General features: G+C 39.3%; 2 protein-coding genes across 3 annotated transcripts; both read left to right on the top strand.

The window, feature by feature from the left end:
• Positions 1-3,526: 3,526 nt before the first annotated feature.
• ikbkg (inhibitor of nuclear factor kappa B kinase regulatory subunit gamma) lies at positions 3,527-17,240 on the top strand. 2 transcript variants are annotated; one of them, XM_053643740.1, is made up of 14 exons: positions 3,527-3,883; positions 6,914-7,107; positions 7,210-7,496; positions 7,643-7,714; positions 8,455-8,643; positions 10,269-10,327; positions 10,542-10,589; positions 10,779-10,881; positions 11,009-11,124; positions 11,252-11,404; positions 12,773-12,863; positions 13,034-13,177; positions 15,787-15,955; positions 16,600-17,240. In XM_053643740.1, the coding sequence occupies exons 2-14, from the start codon at positions 6,924-6,926 to the stop codon at positions 16,737-16,739; spliced, it is 1,755 nt and encodes a 584-aa protein (XP_053499715.1). In that variant the 5' UTR covers positions 3,527-3,883; positions 6,914-6,923; the 3' UTR covers positions 16,740-17,240. The 2 variants fall into 2 exon arrangements, with proteins under 2 accessions (XP_053499715.1, XP_053499716.1); XM_053643741.1 differs by lacking the exon at positions 10,542-10,589 and having other exon boundaries at positions 3,529-3,883.
• Positions 17,241-19,411: 2,171 nt separating this feature from the next.
• Positions 19,412-23,096, top strand: ssr4 (signal sequence receptor, delta). Its single transcript, XM_053644338.1, has 6 exons — positions 19,412-19,563; positions 19,862-19,980; positions 22,138-22,212; positions 22,305-22,394; positions 22,538-22,603; positions 22,708-23,096. Exons 1-6 carry the CDS (start codon positions 19,512-19,514, stop codon positions 22,810-22,812), a joined length of 507 nt encoding a protein of 168 aa, XP_053500313.1. The 5' UTR covers positions 19,412-19,511; the 3' UTR covers positions 22,813-23,096.

Here is a 23,096-nt window from a genome sequence, read left to right as displayed (position 1 = left end):
AGACATTTAAACACCTTAATCACACTATTAACGTCGTGTGGGAGTTTTCACCGCATTTTGCGACAGGACACGTACACACACAGCAGTGCTCAACCGGTTGATGAAAAACAAGAGAGCATGGCTGCGTCTGAAACTGTGTACTATATAGTAGGTAAGTACATGGTTTCGGATGCAGCCCTTGGCTTCAAGCAGTCATCTATTTGCATGTATAGCAGGATAAATAATTAACTGCACTTGAAACACCCAAAACTGTATATGGTACCATAACAAAGACGAACTGTACGTTGATATGTGAAATTCTGGAGGGAACGTCGGACGCTGTGGCGTGGGGATGTAATGACATGTGCCATTAATCGATCTATGTTCTATAACCGAGAACATGAAAGGAATCTTCTAAAAGCAACTCATGTAAACACCTTAACCACAATATTGTCTTATTCGGAACAAAGTCAATAATTAGATTATTGCTGTCCATGTAAACATATTGAGCCAGACAGGCAATGCACTGAAAGCTGCTGCCCTCTAATGGTGAGGTTTTAGCAAACAGTTGAGCTGCTGTAAATAAAATTAGGGATCATAAGACAGGGGTTCCCAAACTTTTCCAGGGCAAGGCCCCCCAAATGGCATTGACATTCGACCGAGGCCCCCCTTTTGCAAGATGTCTTTAAAACACATTAAAAATACAAACTTTTGGTTATATCCCCCATTTATTATTAATAATTACATCTTACGTCTTTACATTACATTACATTAGGAATTGATTGTCTGTGTGTGTGTGTGTGTGTGTGTGTGTGTGTGTGTGTGGTTGTCTGAGAGTGAGAATTTATTTTTAATACCAAATTGTTGAGGCCCCCTGATGGCCCCCCACTTTGAAAACCACTGTCATAAGATATACTGTATGTCCCCTGATAGTCTGAAGAACTTACCTGAGAAAGAACACCGAGACATAAAATCATAATGCAGAGGCAACAATATACCTGACCTTGATGAACCACCACATACTTTTCTTTTTTCCAACTATCTATTTCATGAGTCAGTTTAGGGAGATAGAATGTACTATATGTAACTATTGCCACTGGGGATAATGGCATGGAGAGATATCAAAGCTTTGGTAAGAAACAAAGATTACTGACTGTAGTACATCTTTTGTTATGCACAATTTGTTAGCCGCCCTTCTACCCTGTCATTGGGGCACAGGCTCGTATCTGACCAAGAAATGGCACTTCACACCTTCATCTTCTTTGGACATCTGGACAAATAACATACTGTTATTGTTATCTCTCCCATTAATCTTCATAGTGATGTTATCTACCGCCCACCCAACTTCCTGGAGAAATATCAGAGATGAACTCATAGAAAAAATCCTTCCTAGTCTCTTCCCTTCTGATGAAACCTCATCCAGTCTCCTTGGGGACTTCAGCCTCCAGTCCTCTTGCGTCTGCTCATTCTTGTACTCTTTTCACCAGACCTTCAGTGGTCAAAAGAGAGGACCTGGAACTCTGAAACACAAGAGAGGACCTGGACGTAGTCTTCAGCTGACCTTCCTCAGCTCTAGACATCAATGTTTCCCTGCTCCACTTTTCAGATTTTCACTTTGTGTCCTTCACTTTCACCCTCTCTGCCCTGGCTATCAACAACTATGCATACCCCTCCCACACGTCTTGTAACCACGACTATACTTCTCCCGCCTCTGTAGCTTCCAGCATCATAAAACCCTACCACACCATAAAGAAGCATCTGCATCTAATCTGTATGAGCTCAATTTTTCTTCACTTCTCAATTCCCCCTTCACCCTGCTCACCCTGCTCACTGACTGCTGCCACCTTCTCTGATGAGAAGATCAAATCTGTCAAACATATTTTTCTCCACAGAAGAGATGCCTTTGTCCAATCCTGCCAGCTATCCACTGGATCCCATCCTTTACACAATGATCCAAAACATCTATGGAAGCCTATTCCCTTTCATCACTTCCATAGTCAATGACATCATATACTGACTGCCTTCAAAATAGAAATGGTCATACCCATCCTGAAAATTCCCATACTAGATATCTCAGATCTCAGTAACTATTGACCTTATCACTACATTCTTTCTAAAATTCTTGAATATGTTTTATACAATCAGTTGTCACTTTTTCTTACCCAGAATGACCTCCAAAATTATGGGTAAAAAAAACATAAAATAAAAAAAAGCCACCAGTCAACAGTCTGGCTTCAAAGTGACACACTTCACAAACATGGCCCTGGTGGATGATACTGAGAAGCTCATTCCACTAGATTTGGCAAATGATCTACTCATTGACCTCTCAGCAGGAACACACAATCTGATAATAACATCTTGGGGTAAATCTGGACAACCAACTCTCCTCACATTGCTAACCTGACCTGTTAGCAGTCATGCAGGTTTCTCCTTTACAACATCAGTAAGATCCAGAAATTTTCCCCCATGGAAGTCACTCAGATGCTTGTTTAGTCCCTTGACATATTGAGATGAAAGGTGAAGTTTCTTCGGAGTTTTTTTTTTTTTTTGCGTGTTGTGTAGATGCGAGAGCTGACTTTTTTTGTCGAGAGTGTTCTCGTGATACAAAGGGACCCATAAGCTCTGCACTGTTTACAGCAGAGGAAGAGGAATGCTGTACACAAACTGAGTCACATATTACATCCTTTGTATCAAAGATGTCTGCAGATTTTGACATAGAGGAGGACTTGCATTTTTTTGTCCGCTCTCAACAAAAAAAATGTTCGCTCTTGCATCAACACAACACGCATGCGTCATGGTTATCTCGTGTTAATTTTTTTTGTTATTTTTTGTGTTTTTTTTGCACACACAAAACATTCGTATAGCTTCATAAACTTGGGATTAAACCACTGGAGTCACATGGATTACTTTTACGATGCCTTTATGAACTTTTTTGAGCTTGAAAATTCTGGTTACTTGGACTGTAAATGGAGGGACAGAAATCTCCCAGGTCTTCATTTGTGTTCCGAAGATGAACAAAAGTCTTATGAGTTTGGAACCACATGAGGGTGAGTAATAGATGACAGAATTTTCATTTTTGGGTGAACTAGCCCTTTAATGGAATGTCCACCCTCTAAGATACAATTTTACATCCTTTTCCTAGGTTATGATATTCCATTACTTTAACTTCCCCAGAATGCTCCTTAGTCTTCATTTTCACATTTTCCCTTTCACATTTGTGATCTGTTTCTGTTGTGGGTACACATTCAGTGCCAAGTTTATACTGACCATTTTATCCACCATTTACTCGGTTCACGTATTATACAATTGCTGACTGTAGCCCATCTTTGTGTATATTTTGCTCTCTCTACTTTACCCATTGATAGAACAATTTGTGCATAACAACAGACGGGCTACAGTCTGAAACTGCACATACAATGTAGTAGATATATCTGATAAATGAATATAGATACACGACGTGTATGTCATATAAAAGTAAGCATGTGTGTATTTACAGGCTTGTTTATGGGTGTCCCAGTTTCGAGTGCGTTAAACGTTTACGCATGCGCAGTACGTGTCGGGCAAGGGACGCAGGTCGGGTAGTGACAGGGCTCTGCGGCGGTCGGGCCGCTGTGATGAAGTGCGGAAGAAACAAGGGGAATTCCTGAGAGCTATGCTACCTACATGAACGTACTGAATCGAGTTGCTTTAGCAAGCTAGTCTGCGAGGCGCGTTTAGATTAAATATGCTACCAGAATTTCAGGGCCATTGTTAATTACTAACGTTGTTAGCCTTGTGGTGTTTGTCAGCGCTTTTCCGCCGCCTCAACAAGGCTTCCGCACTCGGAGCAACGCTAAATTAGCTATCTGTTTTGCTAGCTAGCTAACTCGACTAAAGCGTTTAGATAACGCGTTAAGACTGCCAGGTAACAGTTTCTGATTTTTTGTTGTTGTATTTTTCTTTTTACATCTGTTACGTTATGTATTGTTCTCAATTCCCCATGAGTTGTTACCTGTGTTGTTGATGTGTTATTAGCTGTGTAGTTAATGTTCTCTGCCTTGCTAGCCAGGTAGCTAGTTAACTAGCTGAGCATCTTGCTAGCCAGAATGAATTTTTAAACATTCATGTGAATATTAGATAGCATCATTAGACAGCTAGCTGTCTGTCCTAGTCACAGTAAAGATTGTGGGTGGATATGTTATTGTGTTTGGCGGAATTTAGACATGATGGTCAAGACTGAAATGAAAGTTTAAACGAAGCCACGTCGCGATTGATTTCTTTCAGCTGTGGCGTTGACAGTAACGTTACTTCCTCCACATTTTGGAGGATAAGGGAGCTTAAATCTAAAATACAGCCACAGTAATTAATACAACTGCTGCAAGACCTCCTGAAGTCGCCAGGAAAACAAAGTTGATGTGTTTTTGGGTAGACACACACACACACTCGCACACAAAGTGTGTCTTGTAGATATTTTTATTATAATTTTACAGTTTATGGAGGAGAAAAATAGGATGATTCTTCTGATTCATCCTGTATTCATTTGCATTCATTTGCATTTTGCATCCAATTAAATGAACATTGCTTTTCAGTAGGGATGGGTGATGTGGATTTAAAACTATATCACGATTTTTTCTGGTATTTATTGCGATAACTATATCCATGACGATATAAGTATAGTACCATTCATCACTATTTTGGCTACATGTGACAGCTGCATGCAGTCTTCAGAGCCTCAGAAACAGAAACACTGATCTATAAGTAAAGTATTTTTCTGTAACCAAACCAGTTCCTGATTGTAGAAGTAACTCCTCGATTAGCAATAAACTCCTCCTCGTCTTCATGTCCGCCTTCTGCCGTACTTGTTTTCGCTCTGCACGTGAGCTGCGAATGTGTTGCATACAGAAATACATCACCAACTAGGTTTTATTGTTATTATCGCGGGAAGATTAATTCTTATCGTGGGGAGAACTTCTAATGGTATATTGCCCATCCCTACTTTTCAGTAGCAAACATGGGTTGGCTGTGTAGTTGTGCTTGTTCACTTTTTCTGCGTTTTATCCTCCTTCAAAACAATCCGTTGTGTGTGGGGAAAATTTGGTTGGAGTTTATGTGTCTGTCTGCACTCGGTCCCTCTCCAAAATCTCGAGTTCGGCTCAAACGTATGACCTTTCTGGGTTGTGCTGTGGTGTGCTGTTTAAAGTGCACCTATTATGGTTTTTCAAATATTACCTTTCATGTAGTGTGAGTGTATAGAGCCGTTTGTGATCGTACAAACGTCTGCAAAGATTAAAAATTCAACACGCACAACAAACAGGGTTATTGCCTCCCAAAAGAAGGAACCGATTCTGCACAGCTGAAACGAGTCATTAGTAATTCCAGACTTACTTCCTGTACTAACCTACATAGGTTTGTAACAAAAACCCAACCTCTGGTCTTTATTGGCTGTTCACGAACAGAGGGAGCTGAAATTCTTTATGGTAGTAGGCGTTTCCTTTTAGACACACTGACAGTGGTAAACCAGTCACAACAGACTGGGACATCTGACTAATCAGAGCAGAGTATGAATGAATCCTTTAGAACGAATCATGTAACGAGTCATTTTTGACACTGGGGGGAATAAAGGTAATGCTGCAGTTTAATTATGAGCACATTAAAGTGTTTTTTGACCTTGGATGCATGTAAAGCTATTTTGAGAGGCCTTTAAAACAAAATTAAACACGTTTCAAAACCATAAGAGGTGCACTTTAATATACAGGTAATGTATGCATAGGAAACGGCAAACTAGCGAGCATTTCGACATACCAAGACGCGACTTTGTTTGTTCTACAGATTTATCTTACTGTCTCGTGTTAAACGGCAAGTCCTTTCCCCTGTCCTCCATGGAGAAGAGGTAAAAACCTGGGACGGTAACAAATGACCCATGGCCTTGTACCAATCTGAGGATGCGGTGGTTGGAGATCTGTACATTACGATACCAAACATGTTTGCAGCGGCCAAATTGGCAGTGAGAAATCTACCTACTACTTGAAAACGAGCTCTGTTTAAACGTGTCGCTTTTCATTCAGCCAGTTTGTTAAGCCGCTGTTAATTCTGTTTAGATTCGGCGGGAGGTGTGGTGTATCTCGGATGTTATTAACTGTTATGGAAATCAGTCAAGGTCTTTGAGACATGATCTCCCTGATTTTCTGTTTCAAACGGGAGTACGCCAACATACAGAATCAAAATCACAACTGTCATAGCATTTCATGGGCACGTTAGGATACATTCACATTAATCCAGGTAGATCTGAAAACAGCATTTTTCGTTTTAAAACATCTGCATTTTAATTTTACAATGCTCTCCGTCAACACTGCCGTTTTTAAACGTTTTCCAAAAATTGCTCGTCCACACCGAAAAGTCTGAAAACTTTTACATCCCAATACCGCGCATGCATAAAAGCGTAAGAAGCCTTTGCCTGCATCATTCCGTCAGGGGATTATTTAAAAATGCAGTCTGAAGGTTGTACAAATTGGCATTAATCTTTAACAGCTCTATCAAACTGGTTAGCGGGCACAACAACTGCAGTGCAGCATCACCCACTGTCTTGTTTGTTTTGAGTTGGGCGGGTCACACAATTGAAAATACATCATAGTCTTTGAATAGCTCCCTTTTTCAGACCACACTGTAAAACGGCGTGTTCAAATCTATATGTTTCGGTGGGCGTTTTCAAAAAGCAGTTTTCGCCGGACAAAAACACCATCTCAGTGTGGACGAAAGGCTAAAACGTAGAGAAAAAGATGTGTTTTCAGATTTATCCGGATTAATGGAGATGTAGACTTATTGGGTCAGAAATGTGTAAGTTGTAGAAAAGAACAAAGGGTTAATTAAATAACTAACCATGAGGTTTGGAGCAAGTTTTAGTGCTCAGGAGTGCCAGATACAAACACGTGAACATGTGGTGTTCTGTGTGGCTTAGGTCCTAGGTCATGGTCCAGCCCCAGCCTTACGGGGACAGCGCCTTTCAGTGGGACATGGCAGGAGAGGAGGCCGGGGGGGCTGCCAGCCAAGGCTCACTAACGACTAGTTCTCAAGGATCACTAAGGGTGCCACCTGAACTACCTGGACATGAAATGGTCAACAGACTTCTTTTGGATAACCACCAGTTACGAGGTATCGTAAGCCATTTCATCCAAAATGACCAACGCAGAGTCAGATTGTTGTTTGTACGTCATTTTTTTTTGCCAGCTATGTGACTTTCTGACACTCCTACAGAGGCACTGAGGAGGAGCAATGATGCCCTGAAAAGCAGGTGCGAGGAGATGGAGGGATGGCAACGAAGATCTAGGGAGGAGAGAGAATTTCTGAGTGGGAAGTTTCATGAGGCACGGGCTTTGGTTGAGCGACTGGCTCAGGAGAATAAGAATTTGCTGAGCAAACTCAAACCTGACGTCAGTCATGTAGCACCTGAAGGCACCGCTCTGTGCTCAGAGTCAGCATGTCAAAATCGGAACCAAGAGAGTTCTCGTGCAGACATTAACGGACTGACAGAGGAACTTAATGTAAGTCTACACGAACAGTGTCAAATCTCCTTTCTTTTTTAGATTTCAGAATCTCCTTTATTCAGACATTAATTCGTTGAGTAAACATTGCATCTCTCGAAAACTTGATTCCAGTCTGTTTATTTGTTTTTGTTTTGCATTACCAGGACTTAGCTGTGATTGAGCGGAAGGTTGATGCAGAACAAGACACTGACAGACAGGCAATGCCTCGAAGTTTGGTAGAGAACACTTTACACCACAAAGTGTCTGATTTATAATGTCTATTTGTGTGTGTGTGTGTGTGTGTGTGTGTGTGTGTGTGTGTGCGCTTGTTTAGGGAACTAGTGAGAATAGTTCAATCAATAGTTCTATTCCAGGTTTTGGTCAAAGCTTGCCCAATGGGCGAGAGGGAGGGGCCTGTCAGGTAAGCCTGTCACCACCCTCCCAGCTTCTTTAAGCTGGGTGTTTGCTTCTATGAGTCCAGAAAAAAATCTTCACATTTGGTTATATTTTGTTTTCGTTGTTTTTTTTGTTTGTTTTGTTTTATCTCTTTAAGCTGCTCCATGTTGCTCTTTTCCTATGCCATTATAAAAGGTGATATTCTGCACTGCTCCAGATTTCAGATGATTTTGAAAATCTTGATTAGCTGAGACTTCTCATTTCCCACAGTTTTATTAATCATATATTAATAATGCCGACAATCACCTGAGAAGGTTACCAGTTACAGGTAACTTGATTATTAATAGTATCTGGAGGCACACTGATTTCCATAATAACAGCTTAAATTTGACTGGTCTCAAGCTTGATAAATGATTCTGCACTGTGCATGTATGTACTAAGATAAACATGGATGTTTCTAATAGTTGTAATAGGGGTGGGGTGGGGAGGACTTGTTCTTTGTTTCAGTACACTTTCTTGCTTATGAGTATGCAATATGTGTTGCTGGTTTGCTAAATCCATACAACTCTGTGTTCTGTAGCCTAATGAAGGTTCTAACGAAATCCTAAAGATACTGAAGAGTCATAAAGAGAAGCTCGAGGAAAGAATGAGAGTGCTGAAGAGGAGAAATGAGGAACTGGAGAAGGAGAAAATGGAGAGTAAAAAAGAAAATGAAGGCCTTCTGAATACTGTGGACCAGCTACGCTTCAAACTGACACAGCTTACTCAGGTGCTTTCATTTAGTAAATACTGCAGATAAAATATGTGACCTGATCCACTGATATACTTATGTTTTTTGTTTGATGTAAGTGTATTGACAGAAGTAAATTTCTGGGTATGAGCGATATTGCAAAAATCACATTGTGATACTTGAAGGTTTTGTTTTATTAAGTATACATGTATCTTGATGTTTAGTAGCTGAGTGCCATCAAAAAAAAAAATTGAAAACATATGTTCAGCGAGATTTATAAGAGACCGTTATGTGTGAAAATCCCAGGTCATCAGTTTTTGAAATACTCAAACCAACCCATCTGACACAATCACACCTGTACACTATATGGCCAAACGTTTGTGGATACCTGACCATCACACCCAGATGTGGGCCTTCCCTGTTGCCATAAAGTTGTAAGAGCACAATTGTATAGGATGCCTTTTTATGATGTAGCACAGGGATGTCAAACTCAAATTCTGCCTGAGCCACGTAATTTTCACGAGACCCTCAAGCACCACTTTCACTGTTTTTTTTTTTTTTCCAGTTAGTTATTTACATATTCTGTCAACTAACACCACTACCCTGGGCTCTGAGATAAAAAAAAAAAATTAAGTTTCTAGGATGGGCTAACAGAAACTATTAGTGTACAAGTCACTCGTGATTACTAGTTTGTCTCTTTTGTTGGCATGGCGTGAACCCAGACAAAATGTAGTCTGCAGCACACGATTTACATACAAGATATATTTAATGGAAGTTTCTGTATGACAGGATTAGAAAACACAGTTTTTATTCCTTTTTTCGAGTTTAGTACATAGGAGCTAATTGCAGGTAGTAACTAAAGTTGGGAGAGGAGGGATGAGAAAAGGTTGTATCACTCACGCCATATGATTGGTCATTTAAGCTAATTGTTTGGATTTGTTGCGCATACCCAATTTGCATAAAATTGAGAAAATCTCAGTTCCCCTGTTACTTGTCTCTGTTACTGAAATCGTGGACCTGTGTCACACACATACAGTCTTAGGTAAAAGAAAATACATTCTAACTTCTAAATAACAAGCCTCAGGTGACAACAACAAAAAAAAAAACAGCCCAAACATTTTGCAGCATGACAATACCCCAGTACATCAAGCAAAAGTCCATGTAGACATGGTGTGCCAAGGTTGGAATGGAAGAACCCAAGTGGCCTGCACAGAGCCCTGACCTCAACCCCACTTAACACCTTTGGGAATTAACTGGAATGCTGACTGTTTCCCAGGTCTCCTTGCCCAACGTCAGTGCCTCACTAATGCTCTTGTGGTTGAATGGGCAAATCCCCACTGCCACACTCCAAAATCTAAGTGGAAAACATTCCTAGAAGAGTGGAGATTATTATAAGAGCAAAAAGACACTAAATCTGGAATGGGATGTTCAACAAACACATACAGATGTGATGGATTCCACATACTTTTGGCAGTATAATGTATCTGCATTTTGTGCATTGTGCTGCTGCCGCCACATGATTAACTGATTGGTTAGGTGCATGAAGTGTACACGTGTTCCTGTCAAAGTAGTACTTGGAATATAGAAATATTAAAACACCTTCAAGCTTAAAAATGTGCTTAAAACGCTGTCCCCCCCCCCCCCTTTTTTTTTTTTAAAAACAGACTGATGCTGTGACAGAGGAGACATTGCATAAAAATCCTTATACCGTCTCTCCAGAAAGGTACAGTTCAGCATTCTCATCACCCTTTTGATTTATTTTTGCCATGGCCAATAAGGACTCGACACAGTTCTACACTATGTGTGTGGGTTCTGTGATAGTTTTGAGAATGACAAACTCCACTTTTCTCTTGATTGCTGTAAATAACACAAACTTTTTCTTAGTGACTGTCCCTAATCAAGTTCATCTTAACCTTCTACTCCATGTGTCTGCTTAGCTTTCACTTGGCTAAACTAACAGAACAGCTTCAGGCTACTCAAGGCAGGTGAGGAGAGCTGTGCTTCACTGTATGTGTGCATGTACAGTACCTCCTTCCCTTTGTTGAGTCGCCACTGGTCCAATTAGAGCATGTTTTATTTTTGCTGTTTAAGACGAGGAACATAATTAAATGAGGTACTCTTAAAGATGGGTGTTGATTTGGATGTATATGCTTTGTATTTGTCCTTTGGTGTAGGTATAGAGAGCTTCAGGAGAAACTGAATGTACTAGAACAGAACACAATGCAAAGGGATAGAATTGAGCCTCTACTCAAACAGAAGGAGAAGGATTGTATTCAGGTATGCACACACAAACACTCCTTTTGCTTTTACGTCTCTTGGACATTTGTGTAATGGTGGCTGTTTGGCCTTAAATAAAAATAAATAAATAAATAAATCCAGCAACTCAATTTTGTTTGTTTTACAGCTGACCAAGGACAGTGAGGCTCTAAGGGCTCAGGTCACCTCTCTACTCGGTGAGCTGAAAGAGCGCCAGACATCCCTAGACAAGTGTGAAGATGATAAAAGACGTTTAGAAGAAAGGCGAGTGAGCATGTTGTGTGCACACATGCATGTTTGTGTGTTGTGTGTGTTAGTCATGGATAATCGCCAAAACAATGGTTTAAACACGCACGCGCATTTTTGATTGAGCTGATGTGTATCACTTTAGGCTGTGCTGTAAGACAGATAGCCTGCAGACCCTGGAGCGTGACATGGAGGAGCAAAAGAAGCAGCATTGTGTGACCGTGGACAAGTTCCTTTTGCAGACGCAGAACCTGGAGGCAGCACTGAAGAAAGAACGGGCTGTCATTGTGGAGGAGAGGTGAGGCCCGAGCTGCTGCTCGACTGTGAGTTGCTAGAGGTGCATGGTGACAAATAAGAGGGTGGGGCTACAGAGATTTGATGGAGTGCTGTGCTAAGTAAATGAATTTTTTCTGCAGTTGATGTTATGATGGAACGGTATAGAATGACCAAGCAAAAATCTTGACGCAAGTTTGTAAAAAAAAAAACAACAACCAAAAACTAGGTCAGTTGTAAATGTGTGAAGTTTATTTCAAGAATATTGAGTTTCATCTTGATGTATAGAAAACTGCATACTTTAAATCATTTTGTTTGTTACACTGAACTCAGTGAATCAGAAAGTATTACCCAATGCATAATTTTTCACTGTAATAAATGTAGTAGCTGTTTAAAAAGTGTTACTGTGAGTAGGCCTGTCACGATAACTACTTTGTTGGATGATATATTGTCCCAGAAATAATTGCGATAAACAATATTTATTGTCATTTTAAGACCATTTTATACTACTGATATAATGATAATACAAACGTTTTAATTCTTAAGAATATTCAGACATTGGAGTGTCAAAAAGTTCAAGTTCCCTTGTGCATTCGGGCCATTTTGTACAGAATTGTAATATGATGATTATGTTGTGTATATGTCTGATTAATATCATATGTGTACAGGATGTGTTTGGATGAGTTAATTATAACCCGCTTCAGTTTACCGCTGTTCATTCACTGCTCAGCTTCGGCTCAACCCCCGATGTTATCGACTTATTGGATTTTTTGAAACATTAGAACTATTCTTTGTAGATTTTTTTAATTGTTAGTGCATTGTTAATATCTTGCGTCATTTTTTCAACAGTATATGCTTTAATTAAAAAAGCACTAAACAGTATATTCTTTTATTACACATCTTAAATTGTGTACATTTTAATGTTCATTTTTATCGTAACTACCCCGAATATTCAAAGCCCTAGAGTAGACGAGAGGACAGAAGCAGCATAAATGGCTAAAACGTTGTTGACATTCATGCTTGTGTAAGAATGAATGTCGAGGTCAACAAAAATGATTGAGGTCTTGTCCATATATCGTACAATAAATTGATGTAATTATCGTGACATGTCTAACTGTGAGTAACAAAATTGCTAGATGTGCTTTCAAAATCTGGTAATAGATTTCATATCATCAGCCAATTAAATAAAAAGGAATTTGGTCCCTTTTTTGGCAAATCTGTCAAATCCGATCATCCCAATACTGGTCCAGTACTGACTCAGTGTTGAATCAGTGCATTATTTCAAGCAGTTTGCATGCTGTCCTTCCACTAGGAATAGCATCTGTTCATATCCACCTTGATGAATATTGACTAGTTTAATCTTAATTCCATCTTTTTGTTTATTCCCTTCTAGGAGGAAGCTAGCTCAACTCCAGCACGCTTACACCTGTCTCTTCCAGGATTATGACTCCAAACTGAAAAATGAAAAGTTAGCCAATCACAGGGTGTGTGAAATAAGTTGGCCATTAATTTGAATCCTTTTTAAACTAGTTGTGGTTGGCATGGTTACATGTAAGGAAACTGGTTAGCTCAGATGGTCTGAGTGCCAGGCAGGAGAAGGAAGTGTTTAAAAATGTTCTCTCTGTATATGTATACGTGTTTCTTTCTGTATTAGAGTGGAGAAACAGAGACGCTTACTCATAGACTAGAGGAAGCTGAGAAAGCTCTGGCCTTGAAACAAGCTCACATCGACAAACTCAAAGAAGAAGTGGAGCAGCAGAGGACCTTACAGGAGACCAATGAAGTGCTCACAGCACAGGTGTGTATCTTACACAAATACACATGCATCCCTCATTGGTAACTGTAATGTTTTTGTTTTTTCATGTCATCTGCTTTCCTCTACCTTGATTTGTGGGAGAGAAAGCCTCATGTGCTCATTTAAATATTTTTAAAGTCTCTCACAACTTATGAGAGACATTTAATAAGCATTTACCAGAGGTAGATTCAGGAACTTTTGAGCTAGCAACTACAATTTAAGCATGCTGCTAAAGCTTCTTTTCCCATCTGCTCTATGCTGGAACAGATACACTTCTGTATAATCTGCCCTGGAACTTTAAAAAAACAAAAATAATTTTAGACCTAACAAGAAACAAAAAATCTGAAACCCACCCAAATGACTTCCAACAACAACTCCTCTACATTAGAGAAATATATCTGTCAAATACCCCTATATATATACAGATGGATCAAAATCTGAAGACCATGTATGATCTGCATTCGTGAGCAACCACAAAAAAAAGGAATATCCATTCCCAGCCACAGCTCAACAGATCGTCTTAGCACTGGACTTCATAAAGACTATGCAACAGGAAAACTTTCTGATAATTACAGATTCAAAATCGTGTGTTCAAGCAATGTCATCCCTCAAAAAAGACCACCCAACGCTTGTAAAGAGTCTTTGCATATCTCTGGATCTGGAGGCCCAAAATTTTAATATCTACTTCTGCTGGGTACCAAGACACTGTGGAATCCTGGGAAATGAAGAAGCAGACACTGCTGCAAAAGAAGTATTATCAGCGGATTTCAAAAAGTGTCCAATACCTCCCACTGACATAAAACCCATAATAAACTCGTATATTAATAATAAATGACAAACTGAGTGGGACCAATGCACCATGAACGAACTCCATGAAATCAGCCCTATTGTTGGCGAAAGAAACGTTTCTCTGTTTTCAAATCGCTGAGACCAGATCGTCTACACCCGTTGTTGAGTTCATTCCAGGGTGACACACAAGTTTTTAATATTAGGAGAAGACTCACCAACATGTACCTTCTGCCAGAATCCATTATCCTTGAAACATGTTTTATTGGACTGTTCTGGTCTTAACCCCGTGAGAAACCTTTTTTATTCAGTCAACACTCTGAAAGAAATTTTTAACAAAGTCAAACCTATTGCAGTTTTAGAGTTTTTAGGAAAAATGGATTTTAAAAAGCTTATATAGAGTTCCTTAGACATTTCTCGCCATGAAAATAGCCATAGAAGCTGGCGTTGCGTTAAAAAAAACCTAACAAACAAATGTTCATCTGCTCCCCAGCAACATAAACACACTCAACAGCAGTGGCAGAGTCTGAATAATAAAGTGGACTCTTTTTGCAGTGCTGTTTTTACCCAAGCTGGGAGGCAAAGCTGCATGGTGTACTTGTATGTCTTTCTAGGGGTGTGGTGCAAACAGTAAAAATAGTAAGATTGTGGTTTGCCCTTGCTTGTCTCCTGCTGCACTGCTACCGGCTAGTTTGATGGAAAGTTACACTGATTAAGGCTTTAGCAGTTCTACAGTCATGAAAAATGTTTGCAGGCACAAATAGTGTGCGCTTATGTCTCAGTGATACAGAAATGTCACAAAGTGCAAAGCTAAGCCAGACCACAAAGAGAAGGTATGTCCTAAAACAGGTGCTAATAGTGACACAGTTTTTAAAAAATGTTATGTGGGTTATTAGGTACATGCATGTATTGGGACTTTAGGTTTTGATGCGTAGTGTGAAGTACAGTGTAGACTATCTTTAACTATCTTTAGAACTGTTTGCTAGACACTTTAGTATAACTTGTAAGAAATAATATGCAAAATGTTCGATTCTCAGTAGTATTTGAGTCTCAGGCTAGCTGGTAGGGCGTAAGACTTGGGTTCCTGAGCTTTTGTGCTGTCTTAGGGAGAAGTTCAAATCCCACTCATGAGGGCAATGGTGAGAGTGGGGAGAATGTTCCTCTGCTTTGGCAATCTGACAGTCCTGGCTGTCTGTGAACTAATAGACAATAGTCATAGTCACCAGTCAAACTGGTGTTGTAATCATTATATTCAAGCTCAACTCTATGTAGTTGATATGTAGTGATATTCATCTTCTGCCTGAAACTCCCAGCTAACAACAGGATCCTGGAAACAACCAAGTATAAACAAATCAAACATAGTTGAGGTCATAAGTTTATATGCAGTATCTGCAAAATGTTAATAAGAAAAAATAAAAATAACAGGGATTATAAAAATTGCATTTTGTTTTTTAATTAACCCTCCTATTATGTTATGGGTCTGTTTGACCCTTTACCACATTTGAGATGTCTGAAATGCAGGTTACTCTCTCTTTCCCTTTGAAATGTTTTGACCTGATTTAGGGTCATGGACTTATGCTTGTCCCAGACAAGCCATGATAAAGGTTTACTGTTTTAAGCTGTTATTTGCTGTTTTTGTGTGTATTTAAACTGTGGAAGTCATTTTGACCCATAACATAATGGATGTAACTCCCTTTTTTCCCACTTTTAATTAGCTCCATTGAGTAATATACACCCTTCAATAACGGCTGATTCATGAGATGTTTGTGAGACAGCAATACATCCAAAATACTTCAAGCTCTTCATACACATGTCCTCTTTCTCAGGCGGAGATCTTCAAGTCAGACTTCCTTGCAGAGAGACGAGCACGAGAGGAGCTCAACCAAAAGAAGGAGGAGCTGCAGGAAAAACTGAACCAAACACTGACTGAACTCAATCTCCTCAAACAGGAGAAGATGCAGCAAAGACACATGGACAGCTACAGACCTCCACCTGGTATGCACTTTAATATCTCATCTGCCATCTCCCTCTGACCCTGTGCAAGCGACAAGCCCCTCTTCTCACTTGGAGTTTGTGTGTGTGTGTGTGTGTGTGTGTGTGTGTGTGTGTGTGTGTGTATATATATATATATATATATATATATATATATATATATATATATATATATATATATATATATATATATATATATATATATATATATATAAAACTGTTTCTCATTTTAACTAAAAGACACTAGCCAAGTAACAATATGCCTAAAAGTGACAATAGTATCAGTTGCTACCTAGGGTAGTCTTAGGCAGCCTATTTTGTTTAGTACAAACTTTGTTATAGATTTTTATTTTATGACTTCTACATTATCGAGTCAGTACAGAAACATTTTAGATTTCCAAATATGTGTGTGTGTGTGTATATTTATATATGATGTGTATATATAGAGCTATTAATACCATGGTCTGTCTGAATACTAGATTCTGATTGGCTGGAAGGTGTACCTTAAAAGCATATAATACATCGGTAGTTCCAGTCAGTTTAATCACCGTTTTAAATGAATGTGCTGCCTATAAACAACTATAACCATAGTAACATACAGTTACAGTTGCAAACTGGCCTATTTTTTTCTTCTTCTTCTGTGGTAGCAATATTGCCAGGCCCTGGGATACCACAGCCGAATCGCAATGCCCCCGAGATGCAGCCTGAATACCAATGCCCTAAGTGTCAGTACAATGCTCCGGACATGGACACCCTGCAGATTCACGTCATGGACTGTATCCAGTGAGAAGAGGAGAGCCGCAGACGGAAAAATAACGAGCGTGATCTACAGAGATGGAATCCTATTACAGCAACTTTAGCGTAAACAATCTAAGCACAGTTGAATCAATGAACAGAAAATTTTGTAAAAGAACAGGCCTTGGCAACTGACCAAGAAAGAAGAAACCAGGCAGTTGCAATGGACATTTTTTTTCCCTGGCGCCAGAACTGTCCGCAGTGTACTATTTGACATAGTATATTAGTTATCTTTTAGAAAAGATGTGTACTGCCTCTCTGTGACAGTGTAGTGTAATGTACTGCACGCGTTTTTGATGTATGGCACAAGTCTATCAGTGACAACAGTCCTTTTATAAATGTGCTATTTGTCTCTCTGAATGTATGGGTTCTGAATGTATGGATTCATATCTTCGTGTGTTAATATTGTCTATAATCTTGCTTGAATGTATTAAATACTTTGTACAGACTATTATGGAGAGATTTAAAGATTAAAAACAGAAGTTGAAATTGCTTTCTGCAGGAATATTACTTTAATGCAGCTGAACAAATTTGCTGCAGATTTAATCTGATTTATTTTAAATAAAATGGGTCCCTGACCTAAAAACTGCACGCAAGCCTCCCTTGAAGGTGTAACGACAAGTGGGAGCTTTGGAAATACTTTTGATACCAGAGTTTCAGTCTTATTGCTGACATTTACCCTTTCATCATGTTAGAGGAACATCATCGTCGATGGTATTATAAATACAACTTACTTAGTAGTCACTGCTGTGGCCACTGGTGTCCATCTCTGAACATCGGTTGCATTATGCCCATACTTACAAAAAAAAAGGGCGGGGGGGGGCGTTGATAAGAAGATCCCAAAAACTATCAGCTAAATAACTAGCTAACAATGGCAGTTACAATGCAAAAAAAAAAAATTACTAATTAAGGCTCCTTAAAGGGAAAATACAAACATCTGAAGAATGTGTCTCTGTCTCTTTCTCCTTGTATGTGTGTGCCTTTCTAGGTCTATCACTTTGTCTTCAGTTCAGATCAGTGTGCTGTACTGGCATGACTGTTACAGCTGTGAAGGATATTGCCAAAGTATTGAAATGAAAATTAAGTTGTTGGTTGTTTTTTTTTGTTTTTTTTTTAATAAATAGGGGAAAAAATTAAAATAGTGCAAAAAAAATAAATATATAAATAATCAATCAATGCAAAGGTCAATCAGGTGTGGGTGTGTGTGTATGTGTGTGTGTGTGTGTGTGTGTGTGTGTCACTCGTCCTTCAGATCCTTACAGCCTGAGATGCTCCTCTGTCTATTCGGAGTAGACTCGCTCTCTGTTTTCAGTTTTCATGTGCTTTACTGGCATGACAAATAATTGTACATTTGTATTGCTAAAGCAAGTACAAAGGATGCATAGTGCAAAAACAGGAGAAATAAAATAAGATACTAATAGATTAAAATAAACAAACAAGCAAAAATAATGCAGATGTACATAAATTAAGGACAAAATAAAAACTATATAAAGAATCATTGGAAAAAAGATGAGTAAAATTACTGAATAATAAGTGAATTTATTAATAAATGTAAGACTATATATATATATATATATATATATATATATATATATATATATATATATATATATATACACTAAAGAAGACAATCATAACAATTACAAGGAGACACAAGGGCGAGACAGATCATTCACTGTCCCTCATATTGTGGCAGGCCAAAACATATTGTGCCTTTCCGTTCTCCAAGTAGGAAGGGAAGTTTTTCACTTCCCTGATAGAATGTCAAATGTTCTGTGTGTGTGTGTGTGTGTGTGTGTGTGTGTGTTTAATTCGGGGGTAGAATTTTATCCCAGATGTGTGTTTTGGTTCCAATGTAGGCACCCCATTCCCCTCTTTCTCTCTCTCTGGTATGCAGATAGCAAACATTTTCCAGTGACCAGAAGTCAGGATGTTGGAAATGGTCAGGTTCGTATACCATATTTATGTTCATCCGGAGATCACGTGTCAGCGGTGTTCCGTGTTGCCAACTCTCGCGAGACAAATAATCAACTGCAGCTTCAAAAACAAGCCCAATATTTTTATAGCCTGTTGAGCCTGCAATATATTACACTAAAACCACTCGCAGTTTGAAAAACAAATACAGAATTTATTTTAGTTAGAAATAAAGTCATCAAACGGCAACAAAGTTTATAGTGAGGACAAGCACTTTAAACTCATCTCTGATCACCTGCCAGCAGAATATGATTGGAGAGGTGGAAAAGGAGATTACATTAGAACCATAACTAGTTTACTATTAGTATATATGAGAATGTTATGCTTGGTTTATTTATGTATGTATGTATTTATTTATGTTTATAACCTGTAAGAACTGTGGGAGGGAGCACTGGTATTATTGGGAGGCTGTGAGCAGACAATGTCAAATAGCGACCATAAATGTAAGACAAAATAAATAAATAAATAACTCGCTTGTCAGATTTTCCTAACAGGCATATTTAAAAAAAAAAAATGCAACCCGTGACCCGTGATTTTTTCAAGCGACTTCAGAAAAAATACTACGAAAGTCGTGTGTTATAAGCGGACTTGGCAACTCTGGCGGTGTTCGTGTGATTAGCGGGGTGTCTGCAGTAGCGGCAGGTTCCGACAGAGGGCGCTCTCTAAACCCGCTCCACTCCATTCACAGAAACATGACGTGTCTGTGTGGATTTGATTGGCTGATCCTCTAGCTGCTCTTTCCTGTCTGAAGTTGCTCGCTTTGGGTTCTCGCGACCAACTAAGAAGCAAAATGAGGCGAATAATTGCAGCTGTTTTGGCTCTTTGTCTGACTCTTTGTGCAGGTGGGTATTATTCATGTTGGTTTATTTTGTGTGTGGGAGGTTAGTGCGCTGTTTAGTTTTGACTTTTAAACCAGCCATGGCCATAACTGTTAAAGCTGATAATATATATGTTTATATTATATATTATCTGTACTGTATAGTACAGTTCACTAAACGTCCTGGATGGTTGTAATCTGGATTACAGTCTCTGAGTTTTTGATCAAACAGGCCAGATAATTAGAGTAGGGAAATGCTAGGCTTACTAAGTCTGAGGTCTTCCATGGCTTGGATAAATCATTCAGTGTCTCTCTCCTCCCAGCTGACACTTGCACAGAGCCGGTGATCTCCACCTCGTCATACACAACAGCTGATGCAGTGATCTCCTCCGAGACCGTCTTCATTGTTGAGCTGAGCCTGGCATGTGGAAATGGAGCACAGGTAAAAAGCTTCACCATGTTGAAACCAGCTGTACACATGACTAGGAGTTAACAGTTCCTCTGAATTTGGTTTACAGTATTAATAATGAGTCTTTGTTGGTCACATATATACAGGAGATTTGAGTCAGAGCGCAGGGTCAGCCATGATATGGCGTCCCTGGAGCAGAGAGTGTTAAGGGCCTTGCTAAAGGGCCCAACAGTGGCAGATTGGCAGTGCTGGGGCCTGAACCCCCGACCTTCTGATCAGTAACCCAGAGCCTTAACTGTCAAGCCACCACTGCACCACGCACCCCTAAACAAACATTTCTCCAATTTGTTTATTATATTAGGTTTCCTTAAACCAGTGGTTACCAACCCTTTTCCTGGAGCTCTCCCCTCCTGAAGGCTTTAGTGCCAACCATAATTGTGTCCACCTGACCATCTAATCATTGGCAGTAGAAGTTGTGTGTTAGATTTTGGTTGGAGATGAAATCTGCAGGAAGGTAGAGCTCAAGCAAGAAGGTTGGTGACCACTGCCTTAAACAGTGCACTTCCAGGCTTCATTGTGAGAATCCCAGCTGACATTTGAATGATTTTCTCTTATGTTCATGAAACTCTTCCCCTCAGGTTCTATGGTGGCCTGTAGAGTGTCTGTCAAATGACTGACAGGAGGTGCATCCCAAACATAAACAAGCATTTTCCAATCGTGTTTTCTCAGCAACTTAATACACTTTTGTTGAATCCACTGTTTTTTCTTTTGTTTTTTTTGTATATGAAGAACCATGTTCTTCATATCCAGATTATTTGTACGAGTAAGGAATAAATAAATTTTAAAAATCTCCTATTGTACCTTTTACTTCCAAGTGCATTAAATCTGCTTACATAAAGTGTTGTCCAGAAAATCATAGGTTAAATATTATACATGGTGTATCGAAAGTCTCCATATTTAGGGGATTATGTTTACCCGCACCACGTCGGTTGTGCCTTCATCAGTGGATGTTCGTGGACGTTGACTTCTTGGTTGGTCTGTGACACTTCGTCCTTTTGAATTTGTTAATAAGTTTGGCAACAATGACTATGTTTACATGGACAGCAGTAATCTAATTATTGACATTAATCTGAGTAAGATAATAATGTGATTAAGGTGTTTACATGAGTCGCTTTTAGAATACTCCTATCATGTTCCCGTTTTACATGTTTTAGAACATAATTAGATTAACAGCCCGCGTCATTACGTCACCGCGCCACGCCGTCCGACGTCCCTCCAGAATTTCATGTATCAACATACAGTTCGTCTTCGTTATGGTACCGTATACACTTTTGGGTGTTTTTATTTATTTATTTTTTTACGAACGCTTTAAGTGCAGTTAATTATTTGTCATGCTATACGTGCTAATAGACAACTGCTTGAAGTGGTGGGTGTGTCCCAAATCGCGTAGTTACCGTCTATTTAGTAGCCGAGATACATGTATTTTTCCCCACTACAGGCCTATAGTAGGAAAGTATGCGATTTGGGACACAGCCGAACTCCCTTGTTCGCCGTAAAACGTAAAACTGCCGTGTGTGATCGTGTCCTGTCGCAAAATGCGGTGAAAACTCCCACACGACGTTCATAATGTGATTAAGGTGTTTACATGTCACTACTACACGTCCATAATGCGACTAAAACAGGAGTACTCCACCTTTCTTAATTAGATTATTGCTTACTTCGATTATGACCTTAATTAGATTAAGGTAAGTAAAAATTGCTGTTTACATGGTAGTTTCTTAATTAGAGTATGGTCTTAATCAGATTAAGAGTGGATTATTGTTGTCCATGTAAACGCAGCTAGTGTCTTGTGAGATGTGCTTGCCTTGTTTCCTGTTAGTCCATCACAACCTTGCGACAGCTTCCCGATCCAGCCGTGAGAATGATTTCAATACATTCTTTTGTCAAAGGCATGCTTAAAGGCTATCTGAAAAAAAGAATATACAATATATAAAATAGACTTAAATATGAAACATTGTGGAAGATGTTTCGCTAAAATTTTTTAATTTCCCCTATATATGGAGACTTTTGGGACACCCTATAGTCAACATTGCCTAAGCAAACATTTCATTCATGGTCTCTCTCTTTCTCTCTCAATCTCAATCTCTCTCTCTCTCTCTCTCTCTCTCTCTCTCTCTCTCGTGCTACTAGAGTGTTGCCCTCTACGCAGATGTTAATGGAAAACAGTTTCCTGTGACCAGAGGTCAGGATGTTGGAAAATATCAGGTACATAATACCATATTTATGTTCACATTAAACCCATTTAAACATGACTGTTGCCTGATGCACATACAGTTCACCTGACTGTTTTCTCGCAGGTTTCCTGGAGTGTTCCCCACAACCAAGCCAGCTCAGGCACTCATCAAGTGAAGTTCTTTGATGAGGAGGCTTACAGCACCCTGCGGAAGGTGTGGCAAAACGATTTGAATCTTTATTTTCAATATGTGATGTATGAAAGTGTTTTGCTATGCTAGAAAGAATTGCTAATAGAATGCACAAGGCCACCATTTGCATAAATAGTGCTGATGACAACCATTTTGTATTATTTCAGGCCCAGAGAAATAATGAAGATGTAGAAGCCATCAAGCCTCTGTTTTCTGTCAATGTAGAGCACAGGGTGAGTAACGTGGTACTTTGTGTCTTCAAATGAGGTACAAGTGTAGTTGTATTGACATTTAAAAGATGTCTTTCAATTCAAACTCTGCTTCATGTGTATTTCAGGGTGCATGGAACGGTCCTTGGGTGTCCTCTGAGATCTTAGCAGCTGTCATCGGCATTGTTCTGTACTATTTTGCTTACAGCACTAAAAGTTCAATTCAGGCATAAATATCTCAAGTGCAAAAATTGTGAAAAAGCAACTCAGTCTTGTAAACATACTTTATAACCAGGTTTTAAGCATTTCTTGTACCAGCAAGTGCTCACGTCTTAAGTTTTATAAGTAATTTGTTCCAGCCAGGAGAAAATTTTTTTTTATGATGTAGTTGGGAGAAGCCTGACTAATAACCTGTGTTATTAGATGTGTACTAAATGTACTGAGGACACATTCTGGCTTTTGGAATGTCTGCTTGTCAATGAAATTCATTGAATAAAAAGAAACATTTTTAATAGTG

Source organism: Ictalurus furcatus, chromosome 15 (genome assembly GCF_023375685.1).
Source record: "Ictalurus furcatus strain D&B chromosome 15, Billie_1.0, whole genome shotgun sequence".
NCBI lineage: Eukaryota > Metazoa > Chordata > Actinopteri > Siluriformes > Ictaluridae > Ictalurus > Ictalurus furcatus.
Note: the sequence above shows the minus strand (reverse complement) of the source record. Positions and strands in the feature narration are given on the sequence as shown.

What these genes read in the sequence shown, in the direction of transcription:
- ikbkg (XM_053643740.1), top strand. Translation starts at nt 6,924, where the DNA reads ATGGTCCAGCCCCAGCCTTACGGGGACAGCGCCTTTCAGTGGGACATG. An exon ending in GACTGACAGAGGAACTTAAT is followed by an intron (nt 7,497 to 7,642) that starts GTAAGTCTACAC and finishes TTGCATTACCAG; the next exon opens with GACTTAGCTGTGATTGAGCG. An exon ending in AAAAGTTAGCCAATCACAGG is followed by an intron (nt 12,864 to 13,033) that starts GTGTGTGAAATA and finishes TTTCTGTATTAG; the next exon opens with AGTGGAGAAACAGAGACGCT.
- ssr4 (XM_053644338.1), top strand. Translation starts at nt 19,512, where the DNA reads ATGAGGCGAATAATTGCAGCTGTTTTGGCTCTTTGTCTGACTCTTTGT. An exon ending in CATGTGGAAATGGAGCACAG is followed by an intron (nt 19,981 to 22,137) that starts GTAAAAAGCTTC and finishes TCGTGCTACTAG; the next exon opens with AGTGTTGCCCTCTACGCAGA. An exon ending in CTTACAGCACCCTGCGGAAG is followed by an intron (nt 22,395 to 22,537) that starts GTGTGGCAAAAC and finishes GTATTATTTCAG; the next exon opens with GCCCAGAGAAATAATGAAGA.